Source organism: Cyprinus carpio, chromosome A14 (assembly GCF_018340385.1).
Source record: "Cyprinus carpio isolate SPL01 chromosome A14, ASM1834038v1, whole genome shotgun sequence".
In the NCBI taxonomy this organism is placed as follows: Eukaryota; Metazoa; Chordata; class Actinopteri; order Cypriniformes; family Cyprinidae; genus Cyprinus; species Cyprinus carpio.
Genome location: NC_056585.1, coordinates 14,769,018 through 14,791,838, shown reverse-complemented (window position 1 = coordinate 14,791,838; position 22,821 = coordinate 14,769,018). Strand labels below are relative to the sequence as shown.

Sequence of the window (22,821 nt, the reverse complement as noted above, 5' to 3'; positions counted from 1 at the left end):
CAGCTCTCCAGAACATACTCCATTTCATGGTGAGGTGCAATGGGCCAAAATGAATCCAAAAAGCATGAAGTTCACTACTTTCCTCCAGTTCACTAAAAAAATTTAGACATAATAGTAATTAGAAGGTTTTTTACATAATTGCAGCAGTATAGTGACCTACATTGTCCACCATGATGTGAAGAAAAAAAAAATAGATGAAAATGTGAGTTCATTCAACGATTTGAGCTCTTTTCTGTCTCATATGGGAAAAAAATAATGAAAATGTGAATTATATATATATATATATATATATATATATATATATATAAATATATATATATATATATATATATATATATATATATATATATATCTATATATATATTCATTCAATTATATAAGAAAAAACTAAATTGTATCAAATGTTTTAGTCAAACTTAGTATTTCATTTAAGTTTTTATTACTTAAGAGTCTTGCTTATTTTATTTTATTTTTTTATTTTTATTTTTTTTATTCGACACATGGATTTTAATCACCGTCATTTGCTTCTGATTAAAAATCTACAGATACTTTGTCATTACATTACCACTCACTGCCAGGCTGAATCTGGTTTCCAGGGAAACTAAAAATCAGAAGCTTTCAGTACTCTCAGCCACAGTGAAATCCAAGGACCACCATCCACTGAGATTCTTCTGGAAAACAAACCATCTACAGCCTGCCTCTTGTCATTACCAGCACCTAAAAGAGGAGCTTGGGAGTGTGAATACATGTTCTGGCTGTGAAATCTTTGAAAATATGGATACAGCGTTTGATCTGTCGTGGAGTTGAGGTATGTGCAGTTGGGGTGTTTTTAAATACAGTCTCACTGTGTGCCATCGTAGTTTTGTTTTTAGAGGATACTGTTAACAAAGCAAGTTTTTTGTTGTTGGTGTTGTTGTTTTGTTTGTGTTTGTGTGTGTGTGTGAACTGGATCAGACAGCTGCTATGACATAACTGGATCTCAATTTTTGAGGAAAAAGAGGAATCAGTTTATTGGCAATCGATACTGTTCTTCGTATAAATATTGTAAGACTGAAGTTTGTTTAATTTTTTTGTTTATTATAACAAGAACAGAAATTATATATAAAAAAAAAAATTCCGTGCCTGAGATTACAAAACAGTCTGATTTGAACTGAATTTTACCTAAAGTAATGTTTTCCAAAATGATTGTTTTTGTGTGTGTGCCATCATTAATGCATGTCAAGTGCTCTTTTTTTATTCATTGCACCTACAGTAATGCACTAATCCATTTATGTGAATGTTTTCCAACAGAACCATCAGTGGTGTGAAACCGTGAAGCTCAGACATTTCACTGCCCCTCTCCCGGAACAACACAAATCCATCTCTGAACCCATGGAGGGTCCTGTTCTGACAGAGAGTGAAGTTTGGAAAGTTGGCTCGGGGACCAGCACAAGTATAAACACTGATGATAGAAGTATTGACTATTTTCCCCATATGAACGACAACTTAACTGATGAAAACCTGTCAAAAGCATCTGAAAACCCTGGGACCGCAGTCCAAGAGGAGATCTGTGGCAGCATCCAGGAGCAACCCGACCAAGAGGTTACAGCAGATCAAATCAAGTCAGTAATTCCACATGAGCTGCGATTAGAAGAAGATTTATCTTCCTCTCCAACAGCAGATGAGAAAGATGAGCCACCTGCTGCAGCGTGCAAACAAGAGAGATGTGTTAACCAAGCAGAGGATCCAGCAGATAAGATGTGCTTGGCATCTGGCCAACATAACCTTGACCAGGAGATTACCATACTGGTGACCAACCATGACTGTACTTTAGAGGATGAGGAGGATGAGGAGTTTGGGGAGCAGAAGACTTCCAGCTGCCCTGCTGAACCTGAGACTGTCTCTTCAGTTGAGGGTGGAGGAGCGACTGAGGAAGAGAGTCTCGATGGTTCCATCATCATGGTGAACGTGATTGAAGTCAGTCAAGTCCAGAAGACCAGCGTGATAAGCCACACATCAACTGAGCAGAATACGACCAATGACGAATCAAGATTGCCTGGAGATCCAGGGGATAGTAGCAATGAGACAAACTCTGGAAGCAAAGGTTCAAGCACCCCACAGAAAACAGATGCAAGTAGCACAGGCGCTAATACAGAGGCCTCGGTGGAAGTTTGCAATCAGAAAGATCAACCCACAAAGCCTGAAGATGTAGGAGTAAAACTGAAGAAAACCGAATTGACTGAAACCAAGGATGCTGGACGGCCTTTGCAAGAGACGCTCACCTTGTCTCGATCGCCTGGACGCACACAGCACATGCAAACCCAGGTTAGCCTGGAGGTGATGTACCAGTCGGTGGCCACCAGCCCCATGACTCCTCCCGAAGGCTCCACAACATTCCTTTTTCCAAGCACCTTTGGAAAACTCGCCAACAAGTGTAGTACAGAGGTGGCACAGACCAAAGATGCCGAGTTGCAAGTGGGCTTGCAGGTGGAATTACGTTCAGTCGCCACGGCTCCTATGACCCCGATCGTTCTGACCCCACCTGAGGTAATTCCCGAGCCGGAGCCACGGATCGGGGTGACACCGGAAGAACTGCCAGAACCCGTGCAGGAGGTGAGCTGGGATGAAAAAGGAATGACTTGGGAGGTGTACGGTGCGGTGATGGAGGTGGCAGTGCTGGGCTCAGCCATCCAGAAACACCTGGAGAAACAGGTAAAGAAACAGAAGATACAGCCTTTGGCCTTACCCTCTCCGACAGATGCTCTGCCAGCAAACCTAGCCGAAACATCTATGACGATGCCTTCCAGTCCTCCCCCCACATCAGACCTTGGTGAAAGCAGCCTGGCCAAAGGACAAAGTGAGGAAAAAACGGTGCAGAGTGGCAGGCGTCGACAGAATCATTTTCGCCAGTGGTTCAGGAACATCCGGCGGCCAAGTTGTTGTTCAAGACCACGTCAAGATGAGGAAAACTAAGGAAGCCACGGTAGTCTAAACCATCTTAATAATCCAAATGAGACAATCTTTCCAAGTTTTGTGCACTTAGGACGTCCACAGGGTTGGGTTTTGTTCAATGATACGCCCCTTTAACAGTCTTAAGACATTTGAAATGACTTGTAATGACACTGCGTCACAAGAAGCCCCTATATGGATAATCATCATTTTTGTTTTGGTTTGATACACTGCAAACCAATACAGTCGTCTTAATTTCTCCTCGCTCTTGACTTTAAAATGGCTCCTACCAGTTTTGCTGCTTTGAGTGTTTTTGCTTGCTTCTGTCAAGACTGTGCTACCCTGATGTTGTTGTGGTCAGTGAGGATCACTTTTAAAGTGCCCTTTTACAATATTTTACACTGATAATTTTATCTTTAAAATTTATAAATCATGTACATTTATAAAGTGACAGTACCAAGTACTGTGTATTAGGCAAAAATGACCCTAGAAATTATTGGTGTTTCAGGCAACAAGTAATAGATGACATCTCTGATTTTTCAACAGTGAAATGTTTGGTGTTCTTTGAGTTTCAGATTCAGCTTTTTCTATTGGTTTTTGTATAACTTCGTAATTAAATCGGTTTTGTCTTGTATTTGCAATTCAGTTCAGCACACCCATACCGAACACACCTTCAAGCCTTACATTCCCTGTGATGTTTTGTGACTGTTGTGAGAACTGTAAAGTGAATAGTTTTGAAATTAAATCATGTCTAAGGGAAAAGCAAAACTTGATTTGTGACTCATTTTGATAAGATGATACATTTTATTAGAGTAAAATTCCAAAACAAATTATTATTATTATTTTTTTAAATTCACAGAACATGCTAACAAATGATTGCACTTAGAACATATAACAATACACCATATATAGACAGCTTATGAAATATATACACCCTGGTCACCAATTTGGCTTATTAAGATATGAGTTTTATTTAATTGATTTGATTTGACTCAGACCTAAACTTAGCAGACTGGTGCCAGCTAATATTTGGCAGGATACACAAGCAGTTTTACTTTAGTTTCTGTTGCAGTTTCTGTTTTTTGTTCAGAGACAGAAAAGAATAATTACATTTTTAAGAGAGCTCCATTCTTCTGTATAACAAAACATTGCAATCAAGGATTAGGTATAACATATTGGAGATACCAAAAGTTCAGAAAAAAAAAGAAAAAAAAAAACAAATAATAATTTAGGTAAAATTTGACTTCAAATACTGTTTGAATTTCTGCTTGTTTTTAGTGCACTGAGAATTTTTTTCTCCAACTCTTACATTTAAAAGTTAATTGATGATAACTTTAAAGGTCTTGTTTAGATTTAGAGTTTGTGCAAATTTAATGAAATGTGAAATTGAGACTTTTCTCCTTTTTTGGCAGGACTACGTATAAGAAAAAAAAAATGCAAATAGGTGGAGGTCAGAGGCTGAATGTTAGAGATCAGTGGTGTCTGTGGAAGGGTTTGCAAAAGTGATACTGGGGCTGTCTGCCCCTCTCCTCTTTTCTCGGTGGGCCAGTGCGGCACCCAGAGGTTCAATGTATGGAGATTCACTCCTTTCATCCTCCTCCTCTTCCTCCTGAATTACCTACCGCACAACAAAAAAAGTAAGTACTCAAAAGACACTCAGCTAAAGAACTTATAAAGATTTAAGAACCACTTGTGTCACCAGCATTTATAGACAAAAATGTGTCTCTTTGCACTATAAGTGGCACTGGAAATATGCTTGAAATCCTGTAGAATTCAAAAGTCTGCCATCACATTGAAAATCTGTGATTCAAAAAAAAACTTGGGAACTTTTAGGGTTCTGAATTTGTTTTTAAGTAAAATGGAATAAGAAATATTTGAGCTCTATCACTAATCAAATAAGCCGATCAGTGACAATGTGAATGCCTTTGTGAATGCCTCAAATCCTGCTGGAGAACATGATTATCAGGTTTTACACAAACTTCTGAAGGTCATGCGGCCTGAGTGCCGCTGTTATTAAAGCAAAAAGGTGACACAACAAATAGTAAGAAATTCTCCAATTCATGTTATTTTTTTTTTCAATTCATTGTTTCACAAATTATGTTGACTTTCACTAGTGGTCTCAGACTTTTGCTCCCCACTGTATATTATCTTTATTTTAATAATACATTTACCATCATTGGCATAGTGTCTTTCTCTGCCATGGTCATATCAATGTTGTAGTCCAAGGAATTAAGGCTAAAACAGAACAGACACACAATATACACACACAATCAGAATCTCACAAAGCTCTTCTGTATGAAGACACAAAGGACAATACGGTGAAAAAAGTTACCAGTAAAGAAATTTTGGACCAGTAACGTAGTGAAATAAAATCAAACACATGCTTCAGTTAGCATGTAGTATAGCTTAGTGTGATTCTGAGAAACATGGGATCACCAACATCACAACATTTAATTAAAACTACTGCTAGTGAAACTTATAATCTACAATTACCCACAGATTAGTGCAAACAGATGCTATCTGTCATGGAGAACCACAGTATTGTTCCTGGACAAATGGCATACTGTATCTTAAATGGATTTTGTAGATGCCATTTAAATTCATTGGAAGAATGTGGGCTCCCATGACCAGATAAACATGCTTGCAAATACTTCCATTGTAGGTCAGTGGTTTTCATCTTTTACAGTGAAGTCAGTTTTTGAATGTGCAATCTGATATCGTCTTGTTTAGATCATTTCAGAGCAGGGAATATCATATTTCACCTCTCAATGTCCAATGTAATTACATGAAATCACAAACTGCCTGAGACAGACACCAGACAATTGTGCTACATTATGTAACTAATAGGGCTGCTTATTTAGTGTTTGATAATTTAGTATGATTAATAATAATAAAAAAGTAATAAGTAAAGTGTCACATGCTCTATACACCCCCTTGATCTATACACTTCAAATCCAATGTTTGCCCCCCCCCCCCCCCGTTTTTTATGAAAGAAATTAATATTTTTATTCAGCAAGAATAAATTTTATTATCGTGATAGTATAATAATAAATTAAAAACAAATTAAAAATGACAGTAAAAACATTATAATGCTACAAAAGATTTAAAATAAAAGCTGTTCTTTTGAACTTTCTATTTCTTTCTATCAAAAAAACAAAAAGAAAACACTAATGATAAGAAATGTTTCTTGAGCACCAAATCATTATGTAGGAATGATTTCTGAAGAATCATGTGACTGAATTTTCAGCAGCCATTAGTCTTCAGTTTTGCTGTCACATTAATAAATTACACTTTAAAATAGAAAAAAAAAATATTTTAAATTGTAATAAAATTTCACAATATTACTGTTTTTACAAATAAGCATAAAACACTTCTTTCAAACTCTTGAGTAAATGGGTATCCAAATGGTAGAGTATGCCATTTTAATAAATTTACAGTCCTAGTAATTAAAAAAATGGGGTAATTTAGCACAATTTGAAAATAGAATGACAGTGACGATATAAAATGAGTCATGTTTGTTGGTGAGTCTATAAAATCTTCATGATTTTATAGATTTTATAGTACTGAGTAGTACCAATTTTTATTTTTTTTTCTCCATAGTGTTTATAGTGTCTGTAGTGCACTGTTATGGTACCTCTCTCTGTCTGCGCTGGAGCCATCTTCATCAAAGCCTAGGTCTGTGGCCGTGTCAATATTCATATTCAGCACTGGGTTCGCTCTGTGGAATACATATCAGACAATCTCACACAACAGCCTGCTGCTGCATCCCTGTTCAAAATTATATAACAGGCCTGCATTTTAGGCAACCCGTGATGTCTGTCTTGTACCCTTCTTTGGTGTATTTGTTTGTTCCAGGAACAACAGGCCCGGTCTTCTGATTCTCGATGACCACTGAGGCTGCTGAATTCATGGCTTTGGCTGCCTTCAGTCTCCTCTTGTAGCTAAAGGGTAGAAAGAGACCAGCAGCGTTAAGTTGTAAATCCGACACGGTTGCAGACAGGATAAAGAAACTTGTGCGTATGTGTGTGGGTGCGCATGAAGAAGAGCTATTTTAAATCTGTTGAATCTGGTTAGTAGATTTGTAATGTGTGTGACCCAGACTGAGGTTAGAGGGTCTTCCATAATGCCTGATGTTGGGAACAGGTCTGACAGGCGGGTTCATGCAAGTTCACTGTATAGTATATACAGCCTACAGTGCCTTCCCATCCAACTTCAGAGGCATGGTTGCTAATTTTAGCCCTTTAAATATTACAAATGATTTAAAAGTAGATGAATGGTATAATACAGAGACTGATAAGCTGTACCAAGAGCATCATTCAAACCAATCAGTAAGTGTTTCTTTAACATCATCGAAACTTAAAAGACTAATTCAGTAGATCTTACTTTCTTCTGATGCACACGAGTGAGGTGGTTGTTACAACAAGAACGATCGCCAGTGCAGCCATCAAACCAATCATGATGAATACCTCTGTTTTAACATCTGTAGACTCTGTAACAGTTGTCGACTGTTAAGGAAATTAAAAACATGTTGATAAGAACTTCAGCCTTCATGATTAACTTTTGGAGTATTTGGAAGGGGATTTTTTTTTTACTTACAATGCCAGTAAATCCAAGCTGAGTTAGTTGGTATCCATGTTCCTTATAGACCTCCTCTGAATTCAGGATTGAAGTCACTGCATCATAGTCAAGAGCTGTGCCATTTGGGAACACAAAATAAGCCTCCAAAATGGTCATCTCTTCAGCTCTGCAAAGGACATAATAAATTCTGCTGTCATTGTTTTATAATTTTTGTATTATCTATATGCTATTATACCATTTATTTATACATTTAATTTGCATTTTTATATTTTCAGTTTTAATTTTAATCTTAGTTATTTTATGTGTTTTTGTCATTTTTATTAGTTTTTTTTTTTTAATTTCCACTTTAGTTTTAATTTATTTTTTATTTCAGTTTTAGTTATAGTACGCTTAATAGTTCATCACTTATTTTATTTCAGCTAGTTGCCAAGGAAACATTACTGATTTTAATTTTTAAAGTCATTTTTACTTTTAAAGTCAGCTTTTCATATAATATTTATATATTTATTCCTAATCCAGTTGTCAAATAAACCTTTCTATATTAAATAAACCATTGTATATTACAAATATTGAGAAGCTTTTGTTCCTCTTTTATTTTAGTCACTTTGGATAAAAGTATTTGGTATATGCATAAATATAATGTAAATGTAAATGTATTTTCATTAACATATTTTTTATATACAGTTTTACTTAACTATAACAACACTGAACATTCTTTAAAGTGTCTTCTTTTATATTTCACAGAAGAAATAAAGTTATACATGTTTGGGGGAGTATATGAACATTTTTGGGTCCCTTGAGCAGTTATAGAAATATTCTATTTGTAAATGCACTGTAAAAAAAAAATTATAAGATCAGTAAGTCATGGCAACCTATGTTTTTAAGTCAGTTTAATATCATTCAAGTTATGACTAAGATGTTTATACTGAATATACTTTAAACTTAAGTTCAGTTGCTGTCTTAAATTTTTATGTTAAAATGGGTGTAATTTTTTTTTACAGTGTAGATAAAATTTAGCTGGTCTCTTGCAAAAATTAAATCCAGAATTTTCTGTAATAATGCCATATAAAGGAAATGTTTGCTTAACAGAAGCACTGACAAGACAGGAAATCTACAGGGAGTTTTGAGTCTCTTTGGGAGAGAAAACACAAACTGACTTGGATTAAGTCTATGATGTACACGCCACCTGCTGGATTATACATATTATAACAGGAATGAAATGAAAAATCCAGATATTCCAGGTTTACATGAGTTTGGTGAGATTCAATTAAGTTTACTGTACATGTATATGTGAGGATATGGGAGATTGAATCTTACCGCTGAATAACCGTCTCACTAAACACATTGAAGAATTCAACCGTTGCTTTTGTAGCACTTATCAGAATCCTGTAAAAAAAAATATCAAACACATTTATTCCCTTTGATCTGAATAAAAAAAAAATGAAATAAATAACAATCATGAATCACATTCCAAGTGTCCTTTAAAATAACACTTCTTCACACAACAATAGATTCAAATCAACCTTAAAGTGCATCTCTTACGCTCTGATCTGAGGTAAATTCTCATTGACTTCAGACACAGATGCACTAAATCTGAGACTGACTCTGTAGGTGCTGTCGACTGTGAGAAGCTGCAAAACAATGCAATTAGAAAATGACTCAAATAAACAAGACTGAATGAATTAATAATAAATTGTAGGGGTGAAAATACCCTACCTCGACCACAGAGGTGGAACTGAGACCATCAAGGTTAGACGCCTTCACCTGCACCATGAACTTCCCTCTTTTATTATTTTCCATTGCCTTCCGGGACCTGGACAATATGAAGAGACATTTGCTTGTTTACTTCCAGTTTAGTTCCTTTTTTGTGTAACCAGCCACATCAACATTTTGACTGATGCACATTGAACATTATGCCTATTCATAATTTACAAACAGGTTAGAAACTTTAATTTCTCACCGTATATGTGCAGTGAACCTTCCATCAGCATCTTCCTGATTGGCAGAGTCGGCGTAGAGAAACAAACTCTCTGTGGAATTCACTTCACTGCTAACAAAGTCCACCTTGATAACTTCAAATTTGGTTTTCCTGTTCTCTCCTGTGTCTCTGTCTATGGCCTTAAAGGTGTGAGAGGAAACAAACCCTGGGAAAATACTTTATGGAGACTCAAAGACATTATATTGTAACATAAAATATAACATAACAGTGGATAAGTGTATATTACAGCACAAAAAGTGACATAAGTGAAGTGTCAATAAGTGAAATATCACACTTACATAAACTCTGCCAACAGATGTGCCCACCTCAACTTTCTCAATGACTACAACTAGAGAAACAGAAATATGTTAAAACTCTTTTTCATTAATTATATACATTTGCTTATATCATAATCATTTATTTATTTAGTTATTTGAATATAACTTTTGTGTACCATAGAAGTCCTGCAAGACAACAAACTCTGGGGTGTTGTCATTGATATCCACAATATTAATAGTGACAACTCCTACAAGCAAGTGAACAATATTTTATGAATATTTAATGCACTTAATAATGACCAAAATGATTAATGGTACTGGTTAATATGAGCGAGGAAATTGGTAAATACATAAAATATACGTTTAACTTAAAGGAACTGTGCACCTAAAAATAACAATTCATCCTAATGCTGTGCAAGTCCTGTATTTTTCTTTAATTTTTAAATGTTCAAGTTTGAAATCACATATACATAATGAGGGTCACATAAACGGTCGTGTTTGACTATATGCGACCAGAAATGAAATATAAAATTGTCAAAAAAAAATAAATAAATGTCATTAGAAAGGACTATCCAATTTTTTTTTTTTTTTTTTTTTTTATGAAAAAAACACCTGTTTTGCTCTATTCACAAAATAAAATTATATGAATTGGAAAATTTTTAGGGTGAGCTATTCTTTTAACAACAGAGGATTCTATGAAAAAAACAAAACACTTTTTTAATGGACAATATGATGCAACAGAACATACCTTCAGTACTGTCTCTCCTCTTCTCAGTTAAAACATCCACCACCTTGGCATGCATGAACACTTTATCACATTTCTCAAAGTCAATATCATAGACCGAATTAGTTATCACATCACCGTTACGCTCAACTTTAAACCACTCTTCGGGACATGGACCTCTGACACCATTGCATTGGCATTCAGTAGAATCAAGCTCATATTCTAGAAGGTGCTCAGTGTCCACATCTTTGCCTTCGATTGTGCCCAGAGGCATTGACAAGGTGCTGTTCTCTTTTACGCTCAGGGTCATGTCGGATGGGAATTCAGGTGGAGTGTCATTCACATCAACCACAATTACTTTTACTGTTGTCTTAACCTTTTGCTGACCCAAGTCCGAGGCCTCCACTGTTAGATCATACGTCTTGCGGTCACTTTCGTAGTCCAGCTCAACAGCGGGATCCACCGTGATGTTGCCCCTGTAACCTTCACTGATGGCCTCACTAAATAATATGAAACTTCCAAAACTACCATCAGTAATACTGAAGAAGATACGATTATTGAAGTCTGATTGGTCGCCATCGTGAGCCCGCACAGAGCCCACCCATATGCCTAAAGGGGGGAGACAAAAATTTTAACAAAATGTTCATATAAGTTATTTCTTGAAAATAATTATGCAGTTCTGGAAATTTACTTAGAATCATAATGAAATTTGTTCAGAAAAAGCACAAGTTACTTGCCTCCTTCACTTTCCTTTACTTTAAATTCATAGGGAGCAGGATCAAGGTACTGTGGAGAATTGTCATTTTCATCCTAGGAAAAAATAGAAAGAAAAAAGTGAGTTATTTAATTAAATTAATGAATTATACTTAAATATATTTCTGAATCTATTTTTAATAAATGCATATAAATATGTGCACATTTATATACATTTAAATGTATACATAAAATTCTGAAGACAATAAATGATCAATAAATCAAAAGATCAATACTCTAACTATATAAATGCTGCACTCTCACCCCAATGTTGATGGTCACATTGGCTGTGGAGGACAGGGATGGTGTGCCCATATCTGAAGCGATCACCATCAACTTAATCACACCATCTAGGGCAGGGTCCATAGCCTCACGGTCCAATCGACCATTGTTTTGAAGCACACCAGAGTCTTGGTCTATGGTAAAGTTACTGCTGAACGGGCTGTTGTCAATGCGATACTGGATCATGCTGTTTGGTTTTTTGGGGTCGTCTCCATCTGTAGCCTTAAAATTAAAAAACAGGTTTTCATTTAGAGACTTAGAGACTTCCATTACATTTATTCACTTGGCAGACACTTTTATCCAAAGCAACTTAAAGTAATTTCAAGGTATACAGTTTTTTTCTGTGTTCCCTGACAATCAAGTCCATGACCTTGCTAGCACTATGCAACTATCTACTTGTTACGTGAGTAAAAGTGGCATGCAAAACATTCACACAATCTCTCTTCATCATTTTAGATGTCTATGCTGATTTCTCAATCACCGTTACATCCATAAAGTTACCTGGATTTTAATCTCTAATTTGTGGTTCTCTTGTACATAGGCCTCATAAAGTTCTCTGTTCATCACTGGTGTCTGATCATTAATATCCAGAATGTTGATCATCAAAACAGTGGTACCAATCTGGCCGTCTGAATCTATGGCCTGCAGGGTAGGTGAGTAGGAATTGGTGCCTTCCCTGTCAAGATGCTGTCCATTTTTAACAACGATAGTTCCATTATCTGGATGAACATCGAATAACTCCCGCCTGATGTACATTTAGGAAAAGAAAGAAAATAACATCTTACGTCTCTTTTTATGGCAAACTTGCAATGACTAACTAACTGTGTAATTTTGTCCCAACCAAGTGACAGCAGACTGAATATTCAACATACATGCTTTCCGGCAACAATTTGTAAGTGAGTTTGCCATTATCCAAGGCATCTTCATCTGCTGCCTGTCAAACCAGAACATTAGTGAGTGTCAAAACAATCAATCTTAGTCACCACAAAAAGGAAAAGTGAGTAAATAGAAGATGCACTTACGGTTATGATGCCCAGAACAGTTCCGTCATCACAGTGTTCATCAATAGAAAACTCATAAACATCCTCCTCAAACTTAGGAAAGTTGTCATTTATGTCATTGATGGTAATGGTGACAGAGGCCATAGAGGTGAAGTCTGCACTGACATCTTCAGCAATAATCTGGGGTGATAGAACAAAGTATTAAAACGGCATTTTATTACAATTTTGTCCAGTGCAAAGAGATTTCAAACGGGTTTTCTGAATGCTGCTCTTGTTTAACAGGAAAACAAATAGCTTTGACCTAAATTCATGGCATTGGTTGAGGTTAATAGAGAGTAAAGAACATTTCAGGCAAAATATGAGCAGCTATTTTGTTAATTTTGTCTTCACCACCTCTCTCTCTCTTTCTCTCTCTCTCTCACTAAATATATATATATATATATATATATATATATATATATATATATATATATATATATATATATATATATATATATATAGATATGTGTGTGTGTGTGTGTGTGTGTGTGTGTGTGTGTGTGTGTGTGTGTGTGTGTGTGTGTGTGTGTGTGTGTGTGTGTGTGTGTGTGTTCCCAGGGAACACACATACTGGTAAAAAAAAAATGTATAGCCTGAATACACTGTGTCTGCTAAATGCATAAATGTAAATATATATATACCATAGAAGTGAAATTCTATGCAGTGAAACATAAGCAAGTGAAGTGACAAAAAGGGTCAAACGTCCTGTACTGTAAACTATTTTCTTGCAATACTGCTTGACCAGTAAAATTAAGCAGCTGAAACCATAGACATCATGTCTATGGCTGAAACTTGTATTAAGGTAATTGTTGTTTTATGGATGGCTGCTATCATAAACACCAACCAGTTTAAAATAATCATTAAAAAAAAATACAAAAATATTAAAATGGTTTTATTAAAGGCACAATATGTAAGTTTTGGCCGCTAGAGAGTGCGCATTCAAACTAAACAAACAAAAAAAAAAAGCGTAGTTTGATGACATCGTGACTGAGTGTGGAATCATGGGAGTTGTGGTCTTCATCCCCACAGCCGATGCAATCAGACGGGACTCGGGCAGAAATCATGTTCATGGATGAGCTAATGATTTATTGACGTAGCAGAATGAAGCAGGGTAAGGCTGAAAGCCATCCAAGCGAATCGAGGCCGCTGAACGAGTGTTACACACGGCTCGAAAGCAGCGGAGCTTTTATTATGCCAAAATCGACCGCTTTCGGTCCTTCCGGTCATGAAAATGGCTGACACCCGATATAGTGCACTGTATAGTGGATAGGGAGCGGTTTCGGACACAGCATATGTTTAAAGCAGCGCTGTTTTATCATACTAGATATATTTGAAAGTTTTGTTATAATGGTACTCTGTGCGGTCGTCACACAAAATCGTGTGATCGTCTAATAATATGCATAATATATTAAAGTGTCTTTGGTGTTTCCATGTTTTTTTTACAAAACAAAACCGGAAATCGAAGGTGTATGACGTAATTGGCAGGCGACACAATGACACTAGGGACATGGCCCGTGTCAACTAGTTAAAATTGCTTATTTCTCTGGATTTAAACATTCTTCGAAACATTTGGGATAATGTAAGTACACAAGTCAGCAAAATATATAACACTGTTCTAGTGGTTTTTGGATATTTTAATAAAAAAAAATCGTACATATCGTGCCTTTAACTCAATGCAGTAAAGACCACTACTCTCCCCTGTCTTTGTAACTGATGTTCTTCAATATCTGTAATCACTCTAAAAGTAGGCAAGGTCCTTTTCTCTATGCTAGGATACAGTAATTCTGGCACTGGCCAAACTCCTGGACCACGGTTATCTTATGTGGTAAATCTCCAGAGACACACCCTCATACAAACCTGAACAGACATTACTGTCTTCTTCTCATAATCAACAGCAGATGAATCTTTTATCATCACTTGAACAGAACCTTCTCCCACCCCGGTGCTGGGACTGACAGCGAACACATCCTTATCAGGTCCCTCAAGACGGAGATTAAACCTGCTGTTTAGCCCCTGGATCATAGATAAAATAATAATCAATACACGAAAAACATAAATAATCAAAATAAGAAAAAATCTCCTCAGAAGAAACCATGCAAATGTTGTAACTACAGACCTGATCTGGATCTTTGACTCTTATATTCAGTTCATTTACTGACAGTCCTGCAGATGAATTCTCATCAACTTTGCCTATGAAGCTGTATTTCTGTGTGCAGGTTTCAGTTTCACCTTCACACTCATAAAATTCAGGGCCATTATCATTCGCATCTCCAATAGAAATCTGTAGTTCTCCTATTGTGCTTGCAATAACTCCATCCACATTAAGATTTGTTTCACTTCCCTGAAGTACAGGAAGAAAAAATCAGCAAAAATTCAAAAACAAATCAAGTACAATTCATAAAAATAATAGATTATGATAGGTACTACAAAGGCTAAAAGTATACAGTGTCCTTAGTTTGCCGCCAAACATTGCTGCCGTTAAATTGTAATCAATCTGATATCAGAATAACAGGATACAATTCAATTCAGTAGTCAGTAACTCACCTTTATTTGTAAAGTTACCACAGCATTTTTATCCAGTAATTCTTCACGGTCAAATAAAGTTTTGATAGATATTTCACCAGTCTCGTCATTGATTTGGAACAGGTCTGGTGCATCAGTACCTGTGCAACAGGACAAAAAGTCATAATGGCCTAGATAAAGCTGTTCTAAGGTGGTCTCTCCTTGTGGTGGCTTCCACATTAAGATCACATGACCAGCCGAATACTACTTACTATATCTCAATCATTGGTGACATAGAGAATAGAGTATGACATTTAAGAAAATGCTTACAAATTACATTATATATATATATATATACAGAGCTGGGTAGTAATGGATTACATATAATCTGGATTACGTAATCAGATTCCAAAACTCAAGTACTTGTAATTAGAGTAAACTACTTTTTAAAATACTCGTAATCAGACTACAGTTACTTTTTTATGGATTACATGATTACATTTTATTTACACAATGGTAATAAGTTGTTCACAATTCACTGATTCTCCTAAATTTCCTTTTCTTAAACGTTTATATTTTTTCCTATTAAACCTGCCACATATATACATTTGTGATTCTTCGAGTTTTTCCAGCAGAGAGGGGGAGGGATGTCAGAATCGCGCTCAGAAGAAATCAGTAACAAGAAAATGGAGGGGAACACAGCCTTTAATATGTTCTTTAATATATTTTTTGTAATGTTGATTTTTCTTTATTCTTACTACTTTATGCACTTCAAGTGTTTTGAGATGAAATATTTAACTTAGATATGGTCTTTAACATATATATATATATAAATTAGCAATGTTATTATTGTGAGTTTCATGTTCTTTAATATTCATTTTTGTAATATTGTTTGTCTTTTCCTCATTGTTACTATGCACATAAAATGTTTTGAAATGGGTAGAAATTTCATTGCTGTGTGAATTTAGTCTTTTTCAAAGTTCATGTTTGCAATGTAGCTATTTTTATGTTTTTCATTGATACATTCATATACACTTCTAGTGTTTTATTAGATTAAATATTTGACCTGGCAGTGATATTGCTGTGAATTTCATGTTTTTTAATATTGGTTTATGTAATGTAGCTGTTTTCTAAATTTACTTAATTATAAGTAAATATCCTTTAAAATCATAAGATGTGATTTTGTTTTATTCAGTGTTACTAGCAAACACTAACAGCAAGGTACATTAGTGTTAGTATTTTTTAAGTATTAACTGTCCATACATTGCACTTGAAAAAGAAGTTATTGTGGCTCTTGTTGGTGAATTAAATATATTTTGTGGAATATATTTTTTCTTTGTCAAAATAGTACCAGATTAGACTAATTCTATATGTGTGATATCAATTAAGGGTTAGGACAAATGTAATCTAAATGTAATCCAAAAGTAATCAGATTACGTTACCAAAAATGTGTAATCTAAGAGATTATATTACTGACTACAAATTTTGTCATGTAATCTGTAATCAGTAACTGATTACAATTCATAAGTAATCTACCCAGCTCTGTATATATATATATACAATATACAAAATATTAAGTCCAAGTGCATTTTTAAAATAAAATTTCCAATTGACTGACTTTCAATACTGTAGTGGATCTGATCATTGACCCCAGTGTCTGGATCTCTGGCTCTCACAGTAAAGATAGTTGTACCCTGAGAATGTACAGTGAGAGATTCAAAGGTGAAAGAGCATTATGTGTGAGTGTGTGTGTGTGGATCAAGATTTGTCATTAGACAGCAAGCTGTGCCCAAACAGTACCACAGTACCAAAATTGTTGAGTTTACAAAGTTAAATTAAATGTCCTTAAAAATAAATATTGAAAGGAAAAAGTAAGAAAGACAAAAAAATACGCCACTGACCACAGCTGAGTTCTCATCAACAGCAGCAAGGTTAGGTAAATTCAGAAATTGTGGGTCGAGATTTGGCATATCCTTAACTGTAATGAATGCAATTACTGATGAAGACTGAACCACGTTTTCTTGATCATTCAGTGGCCCACCACCATCCTGATGAAACCAATGAACACTTAGAAAATTACAGAGTAAACAGCTTGGATAAACTTTTGTAGATTTTTGGATTTCATTTTATTTTTTTTGTAAAAAATAAAAAAGAAATATTACAATGTTTTTATGCATCTTTTTTAAAGTGTGCATTCCATACACAGATATTTTCCCTCATTCAAAGAAAACCCCATCACTTATCTGAATACAGTTACTTCATAAATAAATACTTACAGATGCAATGATTCGTATCTGATAGAAAGGACTTTTGTCGGTGAAGCTCAAAGGTCCCTGCAGGACAACAATTCCAGTAGTCGGAGAGATTGAAAACAGGCTAGCCCCGTCATTTGGTGTCACCTACGACAAACTTACTGTGTTATAAATACAATTTAAGTGAGATGTGGGGGTGGAAATGCAATTTATGACTTGAAGGGAACATACGTCATCAATTTTGTAGGACACTATAGAAGCTGTGCCAAAATCATTATCTGTGGCGTTTGCTCTGAACAGTGTACTGCCCACAGGTTCATTCTGTAGGAGGGAATAAAAAAAACATATAAATCTGAACAAACAGCTCAAACTATCCTGAAACAAATAAACAAATGCACATTGTCACTTCTTGAAGCTCTCTCTGTGCTAAACACCTCAGACTGAGATGAAAGTTAAACTGGAGCAGATTACAGAATTAACCCGGCTGATTCACACAGGATCAACACCATCACAGCTTGTGGATCTTAGCACCTCTTAAATGATTAGTTCACCCAAAAATAAACATTCTGTCATCATTTAGGCTACTCATACTCATGTCATCCCAAACCTGTTTGTTTGACTTTCTTCTTCTTATTATTATTACATCTGCAACATTATCACTGAGTTAATCTGACTGGAGAACAGGATTTATGACTAAATCACAGATCAACCAGATCCAGTTCACAAAATAATTGATTAATTTACATATCAGACAGATAGGCTACAGTTTTAAAGTTCAACACACTGACTCGATGATACTGTTACTGAGATAATTCACTAAAAAGATCCGACCAAAAACTGGAGAGCTAGGGAAGATGCTTCAGTGAATAACACATTTTACTTATATTGAAATACAGTACACAAGTCATAATGGCTGCTTTTATGAAGCTACTTGATACTTTTTTTTTTCTGGAACTTGGCAGCTCCAGTAGCAGCTTCTTTTACTTCTCAGTGAAAATACATCTAAATCTTCTCACTCACGCCTGTGTTTTACCTATGACTTACTTTTTTGGGGCCCCCGTCTCGCTGCTTTTTTGGTGTCTTGCTGTTTTTGTTGTTTTGTGTGTGTGTGTGTGTGTGTGTGTGTGTGTGTGTGTGTGTGTGTGTGTGTGTGTGTGTGTGTGTGTGTGTGTGTGTGTGTGTGTGTGTCGCATGAGCGTCTTTTTCGGCCAGTAGGTGGGGCTATTGTCAATAAGAAGGTTTCCACTTAATAGGTAATAATAAAACAGTTCGGTGAACTTATGTCTAACCTCTGTGCAAACAACTGTGCAGAATTTACAGTGTGACCTTGTAAAGTTAGCCTATAGTTTTGGGGAATCCGATAACAATTCAATAATATAGCTAATGTAGACATACCTAATCTGTCATTCATAAAATTTGTACTTATTTAAAACATTTTGAACCCTAGCCACGGTCCTGTTCTGAAAGATAGGAGATGAGTACATGAAACACTTGTCAGGTTTAGGTGAATTATTCCTTCAGTGTAACAACTGTAAGGAGTTGAGCAGTTGCAGCATCTATATTTACATCCACAATACACACCGAAGGATAACAGGCCTACTCACCTCTGGAACCTCTTCATTGTAGGGCAGCTTTTGAAATACTGGTGCATTATCATTAGCATCTAAAACAGCAACATAAACTGATTTTGTCACCTAAAAGGGCAGAAAGACATGTTAGGACTCAGGAAATGTAATTTTCTGAGCATTGCAATACTTCTAGTAGATCCGACTTACATCTGCATAAACGCCATCATTCACCACAACCTCTATGAGCAAGAGGTCTTTTGTCTGAAAAAAGAAATCACATAAACATACACAAAGTTAACTGGTTGTCTTTTATGAATTGATGAAAAATTGTTGTGGAAATTATTTAAAATTCATAATTCAGGAATAGAGAGCAGACTTTTAAAGTCCTAACAAAATACCTCTCTGTCCAGCATACTCTTGATTCTGACTTCACCAGTGTCTTTGTCAACGTTAAAATGACTAGAGTCTGTTCCAGTGATACCATATGTTAGAGGGTCACCATCTGGATCAAATGTTTCGATTTGAAATGCAACTTTACCTGCCGGGGAAATACATAATTAGGTGCATACATGCATACAAAAATGCAAAATGGGATTGAGCATATAGTAGAGACTAAAATGTACAGACCTACTGGATGATCTTCTCTCACATTTACCACAGCCATGTTAATCACAGGGATAGAATTACAGTATGCTGCAGAAAACACAAACAGGAACCAGCATATAAGTCAGCAATTCTAAGAAAATAAACTTATTTAAAAGAACTAAATTTGTGAATTATCCTCTGTAAGTGACAGTAAAACTTAATTACATTGGCTTCTGTCCACTTAAGACTGTTTCATTGTTGGATTTGGACTTTGAGCTAATGCAGTGTAACAAGCCACAACTTTTTGATATACAAAATGGACACTGACTAATTTTCAGATACTCACAAGAAGCTAAAAAAGCAAAAAGGAGAAGTAATGGTTTCCCCATCTCCTCTATTGTCTGTAAGGCTGTAATATCAAAGAAACAGAACACAATATCACCATTAAATGCAGAATATTTCCACCTCCAAAATTAGGTGATAGAACGTTTTGAAACACACACACACACAAATCTAAAAAAGAGAGATCAATCCAATGCTGCAATTTAAGACAATTAATAAAAGCAAATCAATCTTCCTTTAAAAAAATATATATATATATATATATATATAATTTTTTTTTTTTCAAAACTTTATTTCAATCCCTGGAATTGCTGAATATCACAAATCTGCACTGATTTTTCATCCAATATACTCATAGCTAATTAAAGTCACAGCTTATATCTTTTTAATATCTCAAATATTTCTCCTAGACATCAATGAGATTAAACTGAGACTTTTGCTATAAAGTCCCCTGCTTAGATTTGTCAAGTTACCATAGTCTACAATCAAAATGTACATACCCATCATTCACAAAAGAATAATCTCTAAAAATCTATTGATCTGCATGTCGTCACTGAACGTAAATAGACATTATAAGTTGAAAATCATATAAGGCTGATGAAGACTTACCGTGGCCAATCTGCTCTTAGTACTGTTCCAACAAGTGGGGTTCTTCAAATTAGGGAACAATATATAATATACAAGACCTCTATCTAGGGCATCAGTGGCTATTGCTGTCTTTCAGTTGTAAACTTTAATCATCAACATTGCAGCGGATAAAAGGCTGCGTGCTTAATACAGTCTTCTCACCCTGATGACAAAGCTGCTTAGTGGCACCACAGAATCAGATCCTAAAACAGTGTTCAGAGAATGGTTTAGAAGAACAACAAGTGTGGGTAGGCAAACAAATGTCACAACACATTATGTCCAGAATAATCCAGCCCATTAATTCAGCAACTCCTGAGCAAACTCAAAAGACACAAGATTAATAGAGGCTGGAACAGACCACAGAGAAATAGCATGGAGAGAAGAATTTTTTATTATTCCTTATTATATATTCATAACAATTATGGTTGAAAAAAGAACAATGAAAAAAGAAAATATTTATTTTACCTGATAAGATGATATCATAAAAGCTATAAGAAACCAGAGGACAAAGCATGGCCTGGCGGAGCACCATTTCTAGTGAAGTGTTTAGCAAGGCGTCTACTTTCTAAGCCAACTATAGAACCATGCATCTTTAAATCCAGTTTTTATTTTCTGGCTATTTTTCTGTAGCACCCCAGTGAGCTGGACATAATGTGATCTGAGAGATTCCAGGGAGCAAATGAGCTCATTAGCTATTCAAGGACCTACCTACCCTCTGCCAGGCTCTACCCTCAATGAGCCCACTTCCCTCGTGGGCCTTCGTAATTAACGATAGACGGACAAAAGTTTTCTCTCCCCTGGGGAAAATCTTTACAGCTACCAAACAAAAACAATGGAGGAACTATCTCCTGAGGCTGACAGAAGAGCTTGTGTTTGTTTGTCTCTAATTGTTTGGTATTTGCCATGCTGGACATGCTGTGGAATTAGGGATCAAACTGAAGCCTGAAGATCAACTATTACTAAAATACATTTTTATTAGCAGCAACATATGCTCTATTTTGACTTTATACAATTTATAATACAGTATATATATATATATATATATATATATATATATATATATATATATATATATATATATATATACTATATATATATATATATATATATATATATATATATATATATACATATATATATATATATATAAAAACATGACAAGTGTGTCAATAGTAAAAGAAAAAAAATATATACAAAGACTTGTATAATGTTTTATACAATGATACATACTTATACAATAAATATAAAATACAAATAAACCAAAAGAATGTATTTTTATTACAATTAAATATATACTAAATATAATATAATATAATAAATATAATACACAATGTAAACACACGGTAAGTAACATTGTAACATTGTAACGTTTTTTTTTAAGAAACAATGTGAGAACTACGTGATGGTGCATCATCTAGTGTCTATAATTCCTCGTCTGGCCAGTAGGGGGAGACAAAGCAAAGCACATTCTAATCATAGACTGGAATTTACGTAATGTGACCCTGATTAGTTTTTCCATAAGGGATGCAAGGAATAAAATTGATAATGACATATGCCTCCCTCATGATGCAAACTGCTTTAATAATAAAACAGAGCACAGGTGTATTGTCATCATTATCATTATGAAGTAAAAATAATCAAGTCAGCTATCTATTTTTGTCATTGAGGATGCCCGACGAGGATTTAAGCTTTCATTAGTTTTTATTCAATGAGGAGAACAGGATAATAGGACAGTCTATGCAATGACCTAATCGTAGCCCTGTGATATTGTTAACCAAGACTTGACATTGGGACCTCATGAGGACAAACTCGTCCAGTGTTTACGGTAGAGCAAGACATCTGTGGCAAGCCGTTTTAACATTAATTCCTATTCATACCATAACTAGTATTTTTTTTTTTCTGTATCAGTTTTGCCTGGTATGGTTGAATATCATAATATCACATCCACTAATTGTTAATTCGGTGTACCTATATGAAAGTAAAATCACACATAAAGTCACAAAATCTTCCAGACAGAAGGGAGATTCAATGTAGAGGAAAGAAGACTAGGTTACTAGCACTTTTTAATTAATATTAAAAGTCCCAATCGTGATCTATTTCAGTTTTACTAGTACTTAATTAATATAGCATATACTCCAATTGTTAATGGTCTCATATCTCTGAGAAGTAAGAATGGATACTTTATAGTTCATTACAAATTCATAGGCTACTAGTTAACAACTGGAATACAACCTAGTTTAATAAAAAATAAAAAGCGGTGCTATATTTTAACTTTTACAGGTAACTAAAGAATAAAAACTAGCTCTTATTTCAGTAGGACTTAATTGCAAATTATGTGATTTGTTTGATTGTATTTATCACTATGGAAGTGACTGCTAGCAAAG

General features: G+C 35.2%; 2 protein-coding genes across 2 annotated transcripts; one reads left to right on the top strand and one right to left on the bottom strand.

The window, feature by feature from the left end:
* The first annotated feature begins 496 nt into the window (after positions 1-496).
* On the top strand, positions 497-3,696 carry LOC109102103 (G protein-regulated inducer of neurite outgrowth 1-like). The gene is made up of 2 exons (XM_019115421.2): positions 497-808; positions 1,291-3,696. Exon 2 carries the CDS (start codon positions 1,372-1,374, stop codon positions 2,950-2,952), a length of 1,581 nt encoding a protein of 526 aa, XP_018970966.1. The 5' UTR covers positions 497-808; positions 1,291-1,371; the 3' UTR covers positions 2,953-3,696.
* Positions 3,678-21,390, bottom strand: LOC109102670 (cadherin-related family member 2-like). Its single transcript, XM_042769990.1, has 31 exons — positions 20,420-21,390; positions 19,815-19,877; positions 19,511-19,576; positions 19,282-19,421; positions 19,091-19,144; positions 18,920-19,009; positions 17,547-17,636; positions 17,340-17,462; positions 16,965-17,111; positions 16,682-16,757; positions 15,106-15,224; positions 14,678-14,902; positions 14,419-14,574; positions 12,544-12,702; positions 12,394-12,455; positions 12,023-12,266; positions 11,504-11,743; positions 11,224-11,296; positions 10,511-11,095; positions 9,939-10,010; positions 9,784-9,833; positions 9,467-9,624; positions 9,223-9,319; positions 9,049-9,137; positions 8,824-8,892; positions 7,525-7,672; positions 7,312-7,433; positions 6,756-6,869; positions 6,563-6,646; positions 5,100-5,163; positions 3,678-4,546 (listed from the first exon to the last, which is right to left on the bottom strand). The coding sequence occupies exons 2-31, from the start codon at positions 19,855-19,857 to the stop codon at positions 4,394-4,396; spliced, it is 3,912 nt and encodes a 1,303-aa protein (XP_042625924.1). The 5' UTR covers positions 19,858-19,877; positions 20,420-21,390; the 3' UTR covers positions 3,678-4,393.
* Positions 21,391-22,821: the final 1,431 nt, after the last annotated feature.

What these genes read in the sequence shown, in the direction of transcription:
- LOC109102103 (XM_019115421.2), top strand. Translation starts at nt 1,372, where the DNA reads ATGGAGGGTCCTGTTCTGACAGAGAGTGAAGTTTGGAAAGTTGGCTCG.
- LOC109102670 (XM_042769990.1), bottom strand. Translation starts at nt 19,857, where the DNA reads ATGGGGAAACCATTACTTCTCCTTTTTGCTTTTTTAGCTTCTT. An exon ending in TTGATGAGAACTCAGCTGTG is followed by an intron (nt 16,758 to 16,964) that starts GTCAGTGGCGTA and finishes GTACATTCTCAG; the next exon opens with GGTACAACTATCTTTACTGT. An exon ending in GAGGAGAGACAGTACTGAAG is followed by an intron (nt 10,011 to 10,510) that starts GTATGTTCTGTT and finishes ACTTGCTTGTAG; the next exon opens with GAGTTGTCACTATTAATATT.